General features: G+C 32.7%; 1 protein-coding gene across 1 annotated transcript; it reads left to right on the top strand.

The window, feature by feature from the left end:
- The first annotated feature begins 5,137 nt into the window (after positions 1-5,137).
- Positions 5,138-6,412, top strand: LOC138337276 (uncharacterized). The gene has a single exon (XM_069287182.1). The coding sequence runs from the start codon at positions 5,705-5,707 to the stop codon at positions 6,188-6,190; it is 486 nt and encodes a 161-aa protein (XP_069143283.1). The 5' UTR covers positions 5,138-5,704; the 3' UTR covers positions 6,191-6,412.
- The last annotated feature ends 14,933 nt before the right edge of the window (positions 6,413-21,345 follow it).

Below are 21,345 nucleotides of genomic sequence, written 5' to 3'. Positions count from 1 at the left end.
ATTTATTGAGACATATGATTAAATAAGATAATAGAATTTTTTACGTTGTGCCTTTTTTAATTGTCGGTGGAGTTCCCTAATAAATACAAATCATATTTTTTGTCCTCGTGTTGATTGATTAGAATAAGAGTTTGAAGAATGGAGTTTTCACCCCTAGAATGATAGATCAAAAAATTATGCATGATATTGAACCTGCAAAGCTACAAAAACTAGTGTTAGATTAAAAGGAATTCATTGTGTTGTGTGGTATATGTTTGAAATGAGTATATGTACCTGCAAAGGTGAGATATGAAAAGATAAGGATACAGATGCTGGAACATCTCTTTTATTGTGAAGAAACCCATGAGTGGCGTGCTAATATATCATCTGATGATACACATGATTTCATTCATCTTGAAAACTAATTGTGGAATACTAGGCTAATCAAAAGCCCACAATTTTCTTTATTTTGAGTGATATCATGTGTATCGTCCAATCATATATAGATGTCTCTCACGAGAGCCTTCATATAAGAAGGGATGCTCTAATATATGTGCTATTATTTTTTCATACCTCTTCTTTGTAGGTATGTACCTCCATTTTAATCATCTATTACACTGCACAACAAATTCCTTTTCATTTACCATCTTCCTTTTGCGATTAGTAGGTTCATACCGATGCATATAGTTTTGATATATCTTTCTAGGGGGGAAACATTTTAATGATTTTTCTCCATTCAATCAACTCTTAATGTGACTGACCAACCCGAGGACATAAAATACAACTTGTATTCATTATAAAACTTCAACGATAGTTACAAAATTAAAATCTTTATCTTAATCAATCATATATTTCAAAAAGTTTGATATGTGTAATGGTAAAAAATGAAAATTAATTGAGGAGTGTAATTTACCTTATTATGCTATTATATATGTTTGTGATTTGAATAAGGCTTACATTGGGCATATTTTAACATTTTCCCTATTATAATTGTTACTATAACTTTATAACTCTTATAATTATCATCATTTTATCATTATTTTCATTAATTTTTAAATTTATATTTTTTATTCTCAAAATTACTATTATTACTTATTGTTGTTTTCTTTATAAATATTATTTGTTGCTTGATTTCAAATTCCTTACATATGCAAATTTTTATATAATATACGAGGTATTAAATTAGAAGCTCAAATGAATTAATATAAAGGAAAAAATGAAAAATTTGGTCAAAAGAGTTCTAAACTATTCAGTCAATTGGCCCATTTTCTTTTTTCCATAACGCAGCTCAAAATTTATCCGAAGATAAGCCCAAAACATACAAGCCCCTTAGAATTAGGTTATACTAGATTTCTCAAAATAAAACCTCCTAAAACTTACTTCCCATCAGTCGCTACACTCCAACTCTTTTCCTGTCTTCTTTGAAAATATGTCCACCACTATCTCATTATCGGTAGGACTATGCATGATCATTTTTATGCAAAAATGTGTTGCTATTATTCTCTTAACTTTCGTTTTTGAACTGGCCAATCAAGAAAAGATGAAAATGTTTTTTTTAGATTTTGTTTCTCTAATCTGAAGTATCGATTTTCAGATATTCGAACAATTTTTATTCAAAATTCAAATCGATACTTTCGATTCCCACTTCAGGATTTCTAACCCTATTTTTGTCCTTTAAATACTTGAGTTTGGATTTCATTTTCGGCATGTTCTGATATGCTTAAGTAATATCATGAAAGTCTTAAATTTTGATATCTTATATGATCATCATTAAAATACTACTTTAAGCTTTTATTTCTTCATAAGTCTTCATAGATCAAAATAATATGCATGATATTGAACCTGCAAACCTACAAAAGCAAGTGGTAGATTAAGAGGAATTCACTATGTTGTGTGGTATATGTTTATAATGAATATACGTACCTACAATGATGATATATGAAAATATAAGGATACACATGCTGGAACATCCCTTCTATTGTGAAGAAACTCATGAGTGGTGTGCTAATATATGATCTGATGACACACACAATGTCAATCAACATGAAAGCTAATTGTGGAATACTAGGCCTATCAAAAGCCAATAATTTTGGTTTTTTTTTTGAGTGACATCATGTGTATCGTTCAATCATATATAAATGTCTCTCATTAGAGCCTTCAAATAAGGAGGGATGTTCCTATATGTGTGTTGTTATTTTTTCATACCTCTCCTTTATACCTCTATTTAAATCATGTATCACACTACACAACAAAATTCTTTTCATCTACCATTTTCTTTTTGAGTTTAGTAGGTTCATAACCATGCATATTGTTTTGTTGTATCTTTCTTGGGGGGGGGGGGGGGGAGGGGGGACATTTTAATAATTTTGATCCATTCATCCAACTCTTAATGTAATTGACCATCCTGGGGATATAAAATACAACTTGTATTCATTATGTAACTTCAAGTATAGATACAAAATTAAACTCTTTATCGTATTCAATCGTATATTTCAAAAAATTTGATATGTGTAGTGGTAAAAATGAAATTAAATTGAGCAGTGCAATTTACATTATTCCGATATTATATATGTCTGTGACCTGAGTATGGCTTACATTGTGCATATTCTAACCTTTTCCCTGTTACTATTATTACTTATTGTTGTTTTCTTTAAAAAGATTGTTGTTGCATTATTTACAATTTCTTACATATGAAACTTTTTATATAATATACAAGGTATTAAATTAGAAGCTCAAACGAATTACTATAAAGGAAAAAAATGACGAAATTCGGCCAAAAGAATTCTAAATTTTTCGGTCAATTGACCCATCTTCTTTTTTCCAAAAAGCAGCTCAAAGTTTGTCCAAAATTAGGCTCAAAACATAGAAGCCCTTAATATTTAGGTTATATTAGATTTTTCAAAATAAAACCTCTTAATACCTACTTTTCATCAGTCGCTACACTGCATCTCTCTCCCTGTCTTCTTTGAGAATATGTCCACCCCTTTCTCAGTAATGGCAGGAGTGTGTATGATTATTTTAATGCAAAAATGTGTTGCTATGATCCTCTATCTTTTATTTTGAACTGGCCAATCAAGAAAAGATGACCATGATTTTTTTTGAGATTTTGTTTCTCTAATCTGAAGAATCGATTTTTAGATATTCGAACAACTTTTATTCAAAACGTAAATAGATACTTTCGATTCTTGCTCAAGGAACTCTATTCCAAAGTTTGTTCTTTTGAATACTTGAGTTTGGATTTAATTTTGACATGTTCTGATATGGACAAGTAGTATCATATAAGTCTTAAATTTTATATATCTTATCATACACGACGTACACTTTCATCATTAAACTACTACATTAAGCTTTTATTTATTTATAAGTCTTCATTTTGTTTTTGTTGTGTTGTGTCCATAACAGAGACATTTAAATTTATTATGGTTCGAAATTTGTTCTTAAGGAGATAGATCCGAAGCTTGCTGGTATTGCCTAGTTCCTTTTCAAGAAAAAATGTTAGATTTATTATGAATTTTTTAATTTTTGTTGATATCAGTCTGAATTTAGGAGCTACGGGATCTGTTAGAATTTAGGATCTGTGGGATCTGTTGGCTAATGCTACGTTATAAGCTCCTATGATATATGTATATATCGGTTCTACTTTTATTATTAACACATAAATTTTATTGAGATATATTATTAGATAGGATAATGGACCTTTTAGGACTTTTTTAATTGTCGGTGGAGTTCCCTAATGAATACAAATTATATTTTTTGTCCTCGGATTGATTGATTAGAACAAGAGTTTGATGAATGGAGTTTTCAACCCAGAAAGATAGATCAAAATAATATGCATGATATTAAACTTGCAAACCTACAAACCCAAGTGGTTTATTAAGAGCAATTCACTGCAATGTGTGGTAGATTTTCAAATGAGTATACGTACAAGCAAAGGTGATATATGAAAAGATAAGGGTACACATGATGGAACATCCCTTATGTTGCGAAGAAACTATTGAGTGGCGTGCTAATATTGTTGGGTATTTAGTAAGAATTGATGGGTAATAGAGGGAAGGAGAGGAATTTGAAAAGTTTATAACTTGAAAGGTTGGCAACTTAAAAAGTCCTCTAATGCTTTAATCTAAAAAAAGGTAATAGTCCCTCATCGGTAATGGAAATGAAAATAGGAGAGTTTAAATAAATAAAAACTCCTATTAATTGATAAAAGGGTTGGAAAGAGGGTCCCCCCTCGCGCCGTCGTCGTCGTTGCTCGCTTCGGCTTCGGCTTTGGCAAATGATCGATCGAGAGATAATTTTTTGGACAAATTATTTTAATTATTTATTTAATAAATTAAATGGCCAAAAATTATTTTCAATTAATTAGTTGATAACAGAAGTTAACCGAAATGTTTTCAACTTTTTAGTTAACCCGACCCGACTCAGATCCGCGCGCGTGACATGTTTTAAATTCCGTTATATTTAAAAATTTCCTCCATGACTGTTCTGAAAGGTTGCAACTTTCAGGAATAGTCAATACCATTTGAAAGTTTACAACCCTTCATTAATGGTCGTGTCAATTCTGAAAGGGTTGCATCCTTTCAGAATATATTCTTCTTGCCAATAAATAACATTCAATCTTCAGATTATTTCCCTACGAATTTTCTGATCTTCCTTCTTCTTAAAAACACATATTTCTTCGTGTACTTTCCTGCTGAGGATTGATTCGCTCACACTAGAGTTTTTGGTATCTGTACTCTAGTGATTAAGATCATTTTACCCTTGGAGGTGATATTCCAAATCAAACCTCGGATACTTGAGTGGAATAATTTCCTTAAGGGGACACAGTGAATTCAGTGGACTTGATTTTCTTCCTAAATTATTAAAAAGAGTATTCGATTCTGGTAAGTTTTTACAGATTCAATTATTTTTTTTCCAAATAAATTTCTGTTCATCTTACTTAATGGTTTTGAAAATCTCAGTTACTTCGTGTTTCTGAATGATTTATTACAACCAGTAATTTCTGATTTTCATAACAAGAGTAGAAACAATCTTAAGGAAATTATTAAATCTGTGTTTCTGGTGGAGACAAAAATCTTTGTGATTTATACTCCTTTCAGTCTGCAATTATAGTTTATTTCTTACTTATATTGTATTAATTTTGTTTATCAGAAATGGAAAACACTTGTGTTACAGTGGCTGTTACTGCACCAACCCGAACTCTTGTATCACAAGTAGAGAAACCGGGTAAATTCACAGGTGTGAGTTCCAAAGGATGGCAGCAACGAGTATTTTTCTTGCTTACCACTCTTGGTCTGCAGAAATTTACAAGTGAAGATACTCCAGTTCCTGTTGATGATATGCTAGACGAGAAAAAATTATGATTGTTGAAGCATGGAAATAGTCAGACTTCCTATGTAAAGGTTACATTTTGAGTGATTTAGTGGATGACTTATATAATGTCTATAGTGGAATAAAAACTTCAAAAGAGTTGTGGAATGCACTTGAGAAGAAATATAAGACAGAAGATGCATGCTTGGAAAAGTTTGTGGTCGCAAAGTTTTTAGACTATAAAATAGTAGAGAGTAACACTATTGGATCACAAGGGCAGGAACTTCAACTTATTCTCCATGATCTGATTACTGAAGATATGGTAGTAAATGAAACTTTTCAAGTGGCTGCAATGATCGAGAAGTTTCCTCTTTTGTGAAACGATTTCAAGAATTATGTAAAGCACAAGCGTAAAGAAATGAAGCTTGAAGATGTTGTGATTCAGCTCAAGATTGAGGAAGATAACAAAAATGCCAAAAAGAAGTCGCGTAAGAGTTCAACAATCATTGGAGTTAATATTATTGAGGAAGCTCCTACCAAAGATAAAAAGAGAAAGAAGTCCAACGGGCAGAAGTCAGAACAGGCCAAGAAGAAATTCAAAGGCAACTGTTATAATTGTGGCAAGGCTGGTCATAGATGTTCTAATCGTCATGCTCCAAGAAACGACAAAAACAAAGGCAAAGGCAAAAGTCAAGCAAACATCGTGGAAAAGATGGAAGATGCAGATGACTTGTGTGCAATGATATCGGAGTGTAACTTAGTTGGAAATTCCAAGGAGTGGTTTCTCGACTCATGTGCCACTAGACGTATATGCTCTGCGAAAGCAGCCTTTGCAACGTACGCTCCTGCTGAGTACAATGAAGATTTATTCATGGGAAACACAACAACAGCAAGGATTGCATGAACTGGGAAAGTAATGTTGAAAATGATATCTGGCAAGGTGTTGACTTTGAACAATGTTCTGCATTTCCCTACTATTTGGAAGAATTTAGTTTTTGCCGCACTACTCGTTAAGAACGGGTTTAAGTGTGTCCTAGTTAGTGATAAAGCTGTAATAAGTAAGAATGAAATGTTCATAGGAAAGAGTTACCTCAATGAGGGTCTTTTCAAACTAAATGTAATGGTTGTTGACAGTATTAATAAAAATGCTGCTTCTGTTTACTTATTGGAGTTAAGTGATTTATGGCATGCCCGTTTGGGACATGTAAATTACAAAGCCTTGCGAAAATTGGTTAATCTAGAAGTATTGCCTAATTTTAAATGCGATAAGTCGAAATGTGAAATTTGTGTGGAAAGTAAGTTTGTTAAACATCCTTACAAGTCTGTTGAAAGAAATTCTAAAACTTTAGGCTTAATTCACACAGATATATGCGATATGAAGTCAACATCATCTCGTGGTGGAAAAAAGTATTTTATAACTTTTATTGATGACTGCACTCAATGTTGTTATGTATATTGGCTTAATAGTAAGTATGAAGCAATTGATGCATTTAAGAAATACAAAATGAAGTGGAAAACCAATTGAATCTAAAGATAAAAATGATTCGGAGTGATAGGGGTTGAGAATATGAATCTCCTTTTGCAGAGATATGTTTGGGATATGGTATTATTCATCAAACTACTGCACCTTATACACCACAGTCAAATGGTTTGGCAGAATGGAAGAACAGAACATTAAAGGAAATGATGAATGCCTTAATGATCAATTTTGGTTCACCGCGAAATCTTTGGGAGGAAGCCATCCTTACAACCAATAAAATACTCAATAGAGTACCCCATCGAAAAACAGAATCAATTCCGTATGAGTTGTAGAAAGGAAGAAAACCCAACTTGAAATATTTCAAAGTGTGGGGGTGTTTAGCCAAGGTAGTGGTTCCTTTACCGAAGAGGGTTAAAATTGGACCCAAAACAATAGATTATGTCTTTATTGGGTATGCTGTGAATAGTAAAGCCTGTCGATTTTTGGTTCACAAATCTGATAATCCTGAGATTCATGTTAATATGATAATTGAATCAAATAATGCAAAGTTTTTTGAAAATATTTATCCGTATAAAACTGAAAAAATGAGTCAACAAGTGAAAGACCTAAACGACCACGAGAAGAATCAATGGAAAATATTCTAACTAGTCAATAACCTAGGTGAAGTACTCGACAACGAAAATCTGTTTCATTCTGACCAGATTTTGTAGACCTATTGCTTGAAAATGAGCCTCAAACATTTAATGCAACTATGTCTCCGTTAGAGTCAACTTATTGGAAAGAAACAGTCAATAGTGACATTGAATCAATTTTAAGCAATCACTTAGGAATTGACTAATCTTCCTCCAGCAAATAAACCTTTAGGATCAAAGTGGATCTTTAAAAGGAAAATGAAACCTGATGGGACTATTGACAAATTTAAGGCTAGACTTGTAGTCAAAGGGTAGAGACAAAAGGAAGGTCTGGACTATTTTGAGACATACTCTCTAGTAACAAGAATAACATCAATTAGGATGTTAATAGCACTAGCAAGAGTGCATGATCTTAAAATCCACCAAATGAATGTAAAGAAAGTCTTCTTAAATAAAGAGTTATAGGAAGAAATCTACATGGAACACCCTGAAGGGTTTATAGTTCCTGATAAAGAAAAGAAAGTGTGCAGACTTGTGACGTCACATTATGGACTCAAGCAAGCGCCCAAACAATTTCATGCAAAATTTGATCAAATAATGTTGGCAAATGGATTCAAGATTAATGAATGTGATAAATGTGTTTACAATAAAAAGTTATGAATCATGAAGTCATTATTTGTTTGTATGTTGATGACATGTTAATAATGAGTAAAGAAATTGATGATATAAATGCTACTAAGAGCATGTTGTCCAGCAAGTTCGATATGAAAGACTTAGGAGTTGCTGATTTTATCTTGGGGTCAGGATTATCAAATCTCCCCAGGGACTAGCATTATCTCAATCTCATTATATTGAAAAAGTATTGGATAAGTTCAATTACTTGAATTTCAATGTAGTCAAAACTCCAATTGATTTAAGTTGTACATTTAAAAAGAATGAAGGTCAAAGTGACTCTCAATTGGAATATGCCAGAGTGTTGGGATGTTTGATGTATATTATGAATTGCAGGCGACCAGATATAGTATGTGCTATTAGTAAACTGAGTCGGTACACTAGTAATCCTAATCAAACTCACTGGATAGCTATTGAACGTGTGTTGGGTTATCTAAATTGGACACAACATTTTGCTTTGCATTATAATAAATATCCTGCTGTGATTGAAGGATATAGTGATGCACATTGGATCACCGGGTTAAATAATATAAAATCCACAAGTGGTTATGTATTCATACTTGGTGGAGGAGCTGTCTCTTGGAAATCTTCCAAATAGACATGTATTGCTCGCTCCACAATGAAATTTGAATTCATTGCTTTGGATAAGGCTGGTGAAGAAGCGGAATGGCTCCGGAATTTCCTAGAGGATATTCCGTTCTGGCCCAAACCTGTTGGACCAATTTGCATACATTGCGATAGTCAAGCAACAAAAGGTAGGGCAGGGAGAGTTATGTACAACGGGAAGTCTCGTCATATACGACGTAGACATAACACCGTAAGACAACTGCTCTAGTGAAATTATCACAATTGACTATGTAAAGTCAAGCGATAATGTGTTAGATCCACTAACGAAAGGCTTAATGAGAGAGGCAGTTGAAAGATCATCTAAGGGAATGGGTTTACGGCTTAGGACAAGTCAGCATGAAGGTAACTCTATCTAGCAGACTGGAGATCCCAAGAGCTAGATTCAAGGAGAAAAACAAAGTTGTGGCTGACGGTTCGACATTGTCAATTAACTAAATCCATTCTCATGATGAAGACAATGTTCAGGAAAAGGTTAGACTTTAAGGCTTGTTAATGAGGTATTAAAGCTTAAAGTTTTTAATGATTTGCTCAGTTTGGTAGATTTGACCAAATAGTGTATCTACGAGATGACACGGTTAGAAATAACCTATGTGAGTGTGAAGTGGAAGCCGCTTCAAAGAGAATTTTATGTCAAAAGTCTATTTTCTATACACTCATGAAACCAGGAGGTGTTCATGGTTGAAACAATCACAACCGTAAGAATCATAAACAGTAAAGGGTTAATTGTGTGACATATGGTTGTCTAGGTATACACCAAAGTTTGACGGTTCAAAGATATCACATCTACCGATTGCCCGAGTATATCCGACATATGTTCACTACGGAAAGTCTAAGGGGAAACCTACTTATCTAGATGCAGTTAATCATTGCTTGTAAAGTACACTATTGTTCGTGCATTCCTATTTTATAACTATTCCCTATAAATGTGGGGGATTGTTGGGTATGTAGTAAGAAATGATTGGAAATAGAGGGAAGGAGAGGAATTTGAAAAGTTTAGAACTTGAAAGGTTGGGAACTTGAAAAGTCCTCTAATGCTTTAATGTAAAAAAAGGCAATAGTCCCTCATCGGTAATGAAAATGAAAATAGGAGAGTTTAAATAATTAAACAATCCTATTAATTGTTAAAAGTGTTGGAAAGAGGGACCCCCTCGCGCCATCGTCGTCGTCGCTCGCTTCGGCTTCGGAAAATGATCGATTGAGAGATAATTTTTTGGATAAATTTTATTTTAATTGTTTAACTAATTAATTAAATGGCCAAAAATTATTTTCAATTAATTAGTTGATAACAGAAGTTAACCAAAATGTTTTCAACCTTTTAGTTAACCCGACCCGACTCGAATCTGCGTGCGCGACCCGTTTTAAATTCCGTTATATTTAAAAATTTCCTCCATGACTGTTCTGAAAGGTTGCAACTTTCAAGAATAGTCAATACCATTTGAAAGTTTGCAACCTTTCATTAATGGTCGTGTAAATTCTGAAAGGGTTGCAACCTTTCAGAATACATTCTTCTTGCCTATAAATATCATTCAGTCTTCACAATATTTCCCTACAAATTTTCTGATCTTCCTTCTTCTTAAAAGCACATATTTCTTCGTGTACATTCGTGCTGTGGATTGATTCACTGACAGTAGAGTTTTTGGTATCTATACTCTACTAATTAAGATCATTTTACCCTGGGAGGTTATATTCCAAATTGAAGCTCGTATACTAGAGGGGAATAATTTCTTTAAGGGGACACTGTGAATTCAGTGGACTTGATTTTCTTCTTAAATTATTAAAAAGTGCATTCGATTCTAGTAAGTTTTAACAGATTCAACTATTTTTTTTTTTCAAATAAATTTTTGTTCATCTTACTTACTTGTTCTGAAAATCTCAGTGAACTTCGTGTTTCTGAATGATTTATTACAACCAGTAATTTCTGATTTTCATAACACAGAGTGGAAACAAATATATGATGTGATGATATATATGATGTCATTTAACATGAAAGCTAATTATGGAATACTAGGCTTATTTAAATTCCACAATTTTCTTTCTTTTTGAGTGACATCAAGTGTATCGTCCAATCATATATAGATGTCGCTCATGAGAACCTTCATATAAGAAGGGATGTTCCAATATTTGTGTTGTTATTATTTTATACCTCTCCTTTGTAGGTATATACCTCCGTTTGAATCATCTATATCACTGTACAACAAATTCCATTTCATCTACCATCTTCCTTTTGAGTTTAGTAGGTTCATAACCATGCGTATTTTTCAATTTGTTACATATGAAACTTTTTATAAAATATGTTAAATTAGTAGGACAAACGAATTAATATCAAGGAAAAAAATTACCTAATTCGGCCAAAACAGTTCTAACTATTCAGTCAATTGGCCCATCTTCTTTTTTCCACAATGCAACTCAAAATTTGTCCAAAATTAGACCCCAAAACATAGAAGCCCTTTAGAATTAGGTTATATTACATTTCTCAAAACAAAACCTCCTAAAACCTACTTCTCATCAGCCCCTACACTCCATCTCTCTCTCTGTCTTCTTTAAAAATATATCCACCCATATCTCAGTATTGGCAGGACTATGCATGATTATTTTTATGCAAAAATGTATTGCTATAATCCTCTATCTTTTGTTTTGAACTGGCCAATCATGAAAATATGACAATGATTTTTTTGAGAGTTTGTTTCTCTAATCTAAAGAATTGATTTTCTGATAGTCGAACAATTTTTATTCAAAATTCAAATAGATACTTTCGATTCCTGCTCAAGGAACTCTATCCCTAAGTTTGTCCTTCAAATACTTGAATTTGGATTTCATTTTGGTCATGTGCTGATAAGCTCAAGTAGTATCATAAAATTCTTAAATTTTGAATTCTTATCACATCATCATTAAACTACTACTTTAAGCTTTTATTTCTTTATAATTCTTTATTTTGTTTTTGTTGGTTTGTGTCCATAACAGAGACATTTAAATTTATTATGGTTCAAAATATGTTCTTGATGAGATATATCTGAAGCTTTGTTGGTACTGCCTAGTTCACTGCTGAGAAAATAGGTTAGATTTATTATGAATTCTTAAATTTTTATAGAAATATATCTGAATTTAGAAGTTATGTGTTCTTTGAGAATTTAGGAGCTATGGGATCTGTTAGCTAATGCTACGTTTTAAACTCATATATTATATGTATATATCGGTTCTACTTTTATTATAAACACATATAAATTTTATTGGGACATATGATTAAATAAGATAATAGACTTTTTTATGTTGCGCCACTTTTTAATTGCCGGTGGAATTCCCTAATGAATATAAATTATATTTTTTGTCCTCATGTTGATTAATCAGAACAATAGTTTGATGAATAGAGTTTTCACCCCTAGAAAGAGAGATCAAAATAATATGCATGATACTAAACCTGCTGTAAAGACCCTTTTGGTCGTTTTGAGAGTTAAAGCCTTGTGTTTTATAAAATATCTTTCGTTAGATTCTAAATGGGTATTTTGAACTATTTCATAATTATAACTATGAAATTAATGGGGTAGTTTTACTAATTTATTTAGTTAGTGGTTAGGAAAATAATATTAAAATAAATAATGGGTCTTTTTATCAAATTGTATAGTTGATTATATGATAATTAAGGTAGAAGTTTGTTTTTAGAAAAAGGAAGAAAATAAGAAAAGGGAGACTGCAGAGCAGCCTCGAAGAGGGACGACAATTTCAGGTAAGAAATTAATCTATTTATATTTTATATGTATGAACGTAGATTGTAGGATTAAGAATTTAATAATGGCAATGACATCAGCCGTATAGGACGAGTTTTTAAGGGGAAATTACATTATTATATTATATTATAATATAGCCGTATACGACGAGTTTTCAAGGGAACAATTACAGTATTATATTATGTTATAAAGTTAAAGGGTGCATATGTAAGAATATTATTAAAGGCTATTGAACTCATAGTGAGGTGAGGAGTAAAATATTATTATTATTTAATTAATTTGAGAGAATGGAAGTTGCAGTATGGTTGTATGCCTCCTAGATAACAGTTATTAATTAATTATGGTTGTATGGAACTGCACATATTAGTGCAATTTGTTATGCAATTAAGGCAATTATGAGTGAATTATTAGGAGTAGTGTACTGTTAATTGCATGTTGATATGCAAGAAGTGGATTGCATAATGTAGGAAGATTTTAATGTTCCTTAGATTATTATAAATATAATTATTATTGTTACTATATGTGGGCATAGCAATATATACTTATTTAACTAGTATATATTTTAATAATAATTAAAATACAAAAGAATTTAGTGTTGAAGTAGTGGAAAATTGGATGCATTAAGTTCTGTAAATCTAATGTATGCATATGCTATAATTTGCATATGATATAGTTGAGTTGCTGTTGGTTCGTAGCCACTGGTTCTGTGACCATTGGCATTCATTTTTACATATTGATATCGTGTTCTTACCTTATAAACTATTTTATATATATATATATATATTGAGATAGGTAGCTAAGTAGTAGGTGTATTGAATTATTTAAATTCCATTAAAGTTATGCTAAATGGGGGAAATTAAATTTACCCTTTGGTTTAAACTTTATGAAATTATTTATAGAATTAGGTGAACTTTTGGGTCTAGACTAGATAAAGAATAATATGAGTATTCCTAGACTCGTTAACTTATAAATTATGCACACATAATTGATAGATTGGAAGGGTTCGGAGGCATCGAGGAAAAATAAAGCATTGAAGGACTAGTTTCTTGACTTCGATTCTTCGGTGGAGGTAGGTTATGGTTTATGCTATTTCATAGTAAACTCTAAATAGCGATTGATATGTATTGGGTAGTATTGTAAAGTCTTCTATATGCTTGATTGTGTGTTTGTATGTTGTGATTGTGGAATCCTAAATCTTATCCCTCTTTATTAAGATGATGCATTGACATAAAAGAGGCTTGATGAACTAAAGCAATGAGATTAGGGGATCGGGTGTCACGTTCTGACACGTAGTATTAGGGGATCGGGTGTCACGTTCTGACACGTAGCATTAGGGGATCGGGTTTCACGTTCCGACACGTAGTATTAGGGGATCGGGTGTCACGTTCCGACACGTAGCATTCGGGGATCGGGTGTCACATTCTGACACGTAGTATTAGGGGATCGGGTGTCACGTTCCGACACGTAGCATTAGAGGATCAGGTGTCACGTTCCGACACATAGTATTAGGGGATCGGAGTGTCAGGTTCCGACACGATAGTAATAAAGAGGTTGAATCTTGAATTACATAATATACTCAAATTCAAAGAACCTATTTCCCAAATAAGTATGGTGTGGAGGCTTGAGTCCTCATGGGTGTGTTTGGTGTTGTTGCCAATGATTCTTGTACTTGTTGTTGTCACCAGTTAAGTGTGGTAGTTGATTTTATATTATTATTCGATATATATTGCTTTCTATTTTGAGTTGTCCGATACTACCTACTCAGTACGTGTTCCTTCTATTGGCCCCTACTTGTATTTTGTCTCTTTATTATTTGTGTAGTGCAGCAAACGTGTCATCGACTTCGACTCGTCCGCAACTCTAGCCAGTCTCCAGCATATCAGAATTCAGGGTGAGCTATTCATTCATGCTCGTGTTGGATTCTTTCGTTCATGACATGATGTTCTATACTTTCGGACACATACCATTTTGTTCATTTATTTTGGTGTCTTTGATACTCTTAGACATAGTAATTAGAGATTAGATGTCCTTGTTGTGATGACTTTTAGGTTTTGGAAAACGATAGTTAATAAATTTTGGAGCTTCCGCAATATTTTGTTATTCACAGTTGAATTATTGGTACATGTTGGAATTTGAATTTCTTGGTTCTTCCAGCTAGGTAGTTAAGTGTGGGTGCCACTCGCGGCTCATTTTGGGTCGTGACAAACTTGGTATCAGAGCATTAGGTTCGTTGATCTCATCACACAAGGACAAGTCTAGTAGAGTCTTGTGGAACGGTAAGGGGACGCCTTTACTTTTCTTCGAGAAGCTATAGGACTTTAGGAAAGCTCATTTCTTTCTTTCTTTCGTGCTACTACTTGAATCCAAATTGTATCTTGGTGATACAAATTGGTATCTGAACTTCTTCACTCTATTTCAAATATGGGTACTACTAGAGTATTTGAAGTTGAAATAGCAACAACGGAAAGAAAAAAAATATGTCCTTAGAAATAGATATATTTTCTCGATCGCAAAATGTGGTGGTAGTCTCATGTCGAGTGTCGGTTAATAAAGACACTACTATGACTTCATCGAGTAAGGGTATATTAGAGATAGTCATCGATGCTTACTTGGTTAGAGTTAGGAAGTGTGTTATTTTTTGTTATTGAATTGATCTAAGAAGTAAAACAAATTTTTTGGTCTAGAGAGAGAACATATTTGATAATGTTTTGCAATTATTCAATGGTTAGAAATATGTGGGCTATTTGGGTACGATAATAGGTACAGGTATGATGTGTTCTAGTGAGGTATCTAATGGACTTTCACGGTGTGGCAGTACTAGGGTTATGTGGAAACAGGTACGTCGATTGCCATGTATGAATACTAATTACTAAAGGAGTTACTAGTTGTATGACATGGTCAGATAATAAGATTTAGTGTTGCATTCACATCTGAGAAACCAACTAGTTTATTACTACAAGAACTTAGATTGAGCATTATTTTGAAGGAAAATTTTAGTGGTTGAGCATTATTTTAGAGGAAAATTTTAGTGGTGGATCTTTGGTACAATATTAATACTTTTAGGTTGTGAAATGTATCTTGAGGGTTCTGAACGAGTACTGACGATTTATTCTTACGCTTCAAAAGGTAGATTGTTACTAAAATGACAAACTTATAGGGAAAAGAAAGTCCTAGTGGATAAACTTGGGTGAAGTAAATCGAAGATTTAGCAACAAAGTGCATATAAATTGGGTTAGTCCCTTGAATTTGATTGGTATACCAAAGTTTAAGGTGTTAGATCGAGGAAAAGGTTCACTTCATGGTGATAAAAGGGTGGACTGAGCATGATGGAAAATAAAAATTTGTGAGAATTTGGAATTGGGATGAAAGTATATGATTAGAATTTGTTGGTTAAATAAATTTTGTATGTAATAAAGACTTGTGAGTATCTAAGGTTGTGATTTTCTACTATTTTGTGAAGTAAAATGTCATGGGTTGTTGGTAAAAGGACGAGATCGATGAGTGATCTAAAGAAACAAGAATATTGATATATTGAAGGGAGAATTTTGCACCATGAGAAGAATTTGAGAAAAGTGAAGGAATAAGACCTCTCGTATAAACCCATGGGTTGTAGTTAATGGTTGTATTGATTTTTGCATATGATTTTAGATATGACTGTGAAATGTGAAGTAGTTCGATATAGACTTACTAGAATTTATCATCGACTTTTATAAAGATTGAGTTTTGATTTGGATTGCAAACAATGAGGCATGAAGAATTTAGTATTTTACATGGGGTAGATTGCTCAAATTTGGATAGATGACTTAAGAATGATGCATAAGGTGTAATATAATTCTACATGGTTATTAAGAATTTAGAGTTGGAATAATACTACTCTATTGATGTGATTACATAGAATATTATGATGTGTTACATAGATATTTAATGGTGAAATGAGGTTATGAGCTAATAGGATACATAATAATTTGAATGACCAAGAAATTTCCTATGTGTTGACATGAGGTATGTGATGGTTTAGAAGGGTAGCTAAAGCATGATATGTGAAAGTGGTGTGAGGTTGACTTAAGGTTTGATTTAATAGTTTATCATGATGGAAAGGTACTATCAAATTTTAAATAATGTTAGTAGCCTTGTTTGGAACTCGTAATTGTCATGAAATGCTTAAATAGAAGATAATGATGGTGGTTTGGGAGTAAGGTAGATGATCGATGTGGTTATGATGCTTTGTTAGTACTAAAAGTGTCGACTTCAGTGGATGTAGGGTTCGATAAAATAAGTATGTGTGCAATCAGTGATTGTGGATAGCTAGAAAATCAAAGAGATAGAGTCAGATGAATGAACAACTACTTCATTTCGGGTATGATTTAGAGTATGATTCGTTTTCTACGTCCTCACGTGTTTTCACATCTATGGGTTGATTTCTAGTGGTGAATCGGATGTAAAGATCCTCTTGTGTCCTCTTGATAGGGTAGGATCGTTGGGCAAACTTGACATTTTTAGTTATTATAGAATTGCTGTTGTTTGGAATAGCTAAAATATATCAATAGTTCTATACGCACAAACTCGCTTATGAGAATCTATATAAGACATGCTATGAAGAGTTACAATTGCCTAAGAGTAATGTTAGAGGTTCTGCATTTTGAAGTGTATCCCTTGTTGGTGTTTACTTGATATCATTCTTCTCTGGGTTAGATATGTCTCCCTTGATGAGTAATTGATGTCTAAAGCTAATATTTTCATCACTTAAGGTTGTGATGAGATTGTGTTGTGAAAAGAAAATCCTGATAAGATCTGTGATAGTTTGTGCATTATGAGTGTGTGGTAGTTGGTTAAAATCCACTTCTGGTTGTAGCCACTTTTGCTTTAAAATTTTATCGTGGTTATGTTAGATAATATTTGTTCAGATGGTTGTGTCAAGGTCTAGTTGGATAATAGATCAGTTAAAAAGTCCATTATTAGAAATTGTTTTGTTGTTAGTTGAGTTTACATACATCAATAATTATTCCTAGAGTAGTCAGATGGACCCATTTAAGGCATTGTTGTGATGAGGTGTAGATCTTCAATTAATTGGTTTAACACTTTTGATATAAGACCAAGGGTACTACTATTTCGCAATGAACTTTTGAGACAACTACCCTTTCTTGCCTTGCCTTTCTTTGATCGTTCGAGGACGAACGGTGGGTAAATTGGTATTTATTGTAAGGAACCTTTTGATCGTTTTGAGTTGAAGCCTTGTGTTTATAAAATATCTTTCGTTAGATTCTTAATGGGTATTTTGAACTATTTCATAATTATAACTATGAAATTAATGGGGTAGTTTTACTAATTTATTTAGTTAGTGGTTAGGAAAATAAAATTAAAATAAATAATGAGTCACTTTTATCAAATTGGATAGTTAATTATATGATAATTAGGGTAGAAGTTTGTCTTTAGAAAAAGGAAGAAAATAAGAAAAGGGAGACTGCAGAGCAGCCTCCAAGAGGGACGACAATTTCAGGTAAGAAATTAATCTTCGTATATTTTATATGTATGAACATAGATTGTAGGATTAAGAATTTAATAATGGCAATGACATTAGCCGTATAGGACGAGTTTTTAAGGGGCAATTACATTATTATATTATATTATAAAGTAGCCGTATAGGACGAGTTTTCAAGGGAACAATTACAGTATTATATTATGTTATCAAGTTAAAGGGTGCATATGTATAGAATATTATTAAAGGCTATTGAAATCATAGTGAGGTGAGGAGTAAAATATTATTATAATTTAATTAATTGGAGAGAATGGAAGTTCCAGTATGGTTGTATGCCTCCTAGTTAACAGTTATTAATTAATTATGGTTGTATGGAATTGCACATATTAGTGCAATTTGTTATTCAATTAAGGCAATTATGAGTGAATTATTAGAAGGAGTAATGTACTGGTAATTTCATGTTGGTATGCAGGAAGTGGATTGCATAATGTAGGAAGATTTTAATGTTCCTTAGATTATTATAAATATAATTATTATTGTTATTATATGTGGGCATAGCAATATATACTTATTTAACTACTATATATTTTAATAATAATTAAAATACTAAATAATTTGGTGTTAAAGTAGTGGAAAATTGGATGCACTGAGTTCTGTAAATCTGATGTATGCATATGCTATAATTTGCATATGATATAGTTGAGTTGTTGTTGGTTCGTAGCCACTGGTACTGTGACCATTGGCATTCATTTTTACATATTTATATCGTGTTCTTACCTTATAAACTTTTTTTTTTATATTGAGATAGGTAGATAAGTATTAGGTGTATTGAATTATTTAAATTTCATTAAAGTTATGCTAAATGCGGGAAATTAAATTTACTTTTTCGTTTGAACTTTATGAAATTATTTATAGAATTAGGTGAACTTTTGGGTCTAGACTAGATAAAGAATAATATGAGTATTCCTAGACTCGTTAACTTATAAATTATGCACACATAATTGATAGATTGGAAGGGTTCGAAGGCATCGAGGAAAGGAAAAGCATTCAAGGACTAGTTTCTTGACTTCGATTCTTCGGTGGAGGTAGGTTATGGTTTATGCTATTTCATAGTAAACTCTAAATAGCGATTGATATGTATTGGGTAGTATTGTAAAGTCTTCTATATGCTTGATTGTATGTTTGTATGTTGTGATAGTGGAATCCTAAATCTTATCCGTCTCTATTAAGATGATGCATTGTCATAAAAGAGGCTTGATGAACTAAAGCAATGAGATTAGGGGATCGGGTGTCACATTCCGACACGTAGTATTAGGGGATCGAGTGTCACGTTCCAACACGTAGCATTAGGGGATCGGGTGTCACGTTCCGACACGTAGTATTAGGTGATCGGGTGTCACATTCCGACACGTAGCATTAGGGGATCGGGTGACACGTTCTGACACGTAGTATTAGGGGATCGGGTGTCACGTTCCAACACGTAGCATTAGGGGATCGGGTGTCACGTTCCGACACGTAGTATTAGGGGATCGGAGTGTCACGTTCCAACACGATTATAATAAAGAGATTGAATCTTCAATTACGTAATATACTCAAATTCAAAGAACCTATTTCCCAAATGAGTATGGTGTGGAAGCTTGAGTCCTCATGGGTGTGTTTGGTGTTGTTGCCAATAATTCTTGTACTTGTTGTTGTCACCAGTTAAGTGTGGTAGTTGATTTTATATTATTATTCGATTTATATTGCTTTCTATTTTGAGTTGGCCGATGGCCGATGATACCTACTCAGTACGTGTTCCTTGTACTGACCCCTACTTTTATTTTGTCTCTTTGTTATTTGTGGAGTGCAGCAAATGTGTCATCGACTTCGACTTGTCCGCAACTTTAGCAAGTCTTCAGCATATCAGAATTCAGGATGAGCTATTCATTCATGCACGTGTTGGATTCTTTCGGTCATGACATGATGTCCTATACTTTCGGACACATACCATTTTATTCATTTATTTTAGTGTCTTTGATACTCTTAGACTTAGTAATTAAATATTAGATGTGCTTGTTGAGAGGACTTTCAGGTTTTGTGAAACGATAGTTAATAAATTTTGGAGATTCCGCAATATTTTGATTCTCACAGTTGAATTATTGGTACATGTTGGAATTTGAATTTCTTGGTTCGTCCACCTAGGTAGTTAAGTGTGAGTGCCACTCGCGGCTCATTTTGGGTCGTGACACCAGCAAACCTGGAAAAACAAGTCGTAGAGTAAGAGGAATTCACTGTGTTGTGTGGTAGATGTTTCAAATGAGTATACATACTAGCAATGGTCATATATGAAAAGATAAGGATAAAGATGCTGGAACATCCCTTTTATTGTGAAGAAATTCATGAGTGGCGTGCTAATATATCATCTGATGATACACATGATGTCATTCAACTTGAAAGCTAATTGTGGAATCTAGGCTTATCAAAAGTCCACAATTTTCTTTTTTTTGAGTGATGTCATGTGTATCGTCCAATCTTATATAGATGTATCTCATGAGAGCCTTCATATAAGAAGGGATGTTCCAATATATGTGCTGTTATTTTTTCATATCTCTCCTTTGTAGGTATGTACCTCCATTTGAATCATCTATCACACTGCACAACAAATTCCTTTTCATCTACCATGTTCCTTTTGAGATTAGTAGGTTTATGACCATGCATATAGTTTTAATGTATCTTTCAAGAGGGGAAACATTTTAATGATTTTGCTACATTCAACCAACTCTTAATGTAATTGACCAGCCCGAGGACATAAAATACAACTTGTATTCATTATGAAAGTTCAAAATAGTTACAAAATTAAACTCTTTACCCTATTCGATCATACATTTCAAAAAGTTTGATATGTGTAATGGTAAAAAATGAAAATTAAATGAGGAGTGCAATTTACATTATTATGGTATTATATATGTTTGTGATTTGAATAAGGCTTACATTACGCATATTCTAAAGTTTTCCCTGTTATAATTGTTAGTCTAAATTTATAATTCTTATAATTATCATCATTTTATCATTATTTTCATTAATTTTTAAAAATATATTTTTCATTCTCAACATTACTACTATTACTTATTCTTGTTTTCTTTAAAAAGATTATTGTTGCTTTATTTCAAATTTCTTTCATATGAAAATTTATATATCATATACAAGGTATTAAATTAGAATCTCAAATGAATTATTATACAGGAAAAAAATGACAAAATTCATTCAAAAGAGTTCTAAACTATTCGGTCAATTGGCCCATCTTCTTTTTTCCAAAACGCAGCTCAAAATTTGTCCTAAATTAAAGCCAAAACATAGAAGCCCTTTAGAATTAGGATATATTATATTTCTCAAAACAAAACCTCCTAAAACCTACTTCTCATCAGCCCCTACACTCCATCTCTCTCTCTCTGTCTTCTTTAAAAATATATC

Source organism: Solanum lycopersicum, chromosome 7 (assembly GCF_036512215.1).
Source record: "Solanum lycopersicum chromosome 7, SLM_r2.1".
NCBI lineage: Eukaryota > Viridiplantae > Streptophyta > Magnoliopsida > Solanales > Solanaceae > Solanum > Solanum lycopersicum.
This window is presented reverse-complemented; position numbering and strand designations above follow the sequence as displayed.

Bases quoted from the DNA above. Each gene is read 5' to 3' on its own strand.
- LOC138337276 (XM_069287182.1), top strand. From the start codon at position 5,705: ATGAAGCTTGAAGATGTTGTGATTCAGCTCAAGATTGAGGAAGATAAC.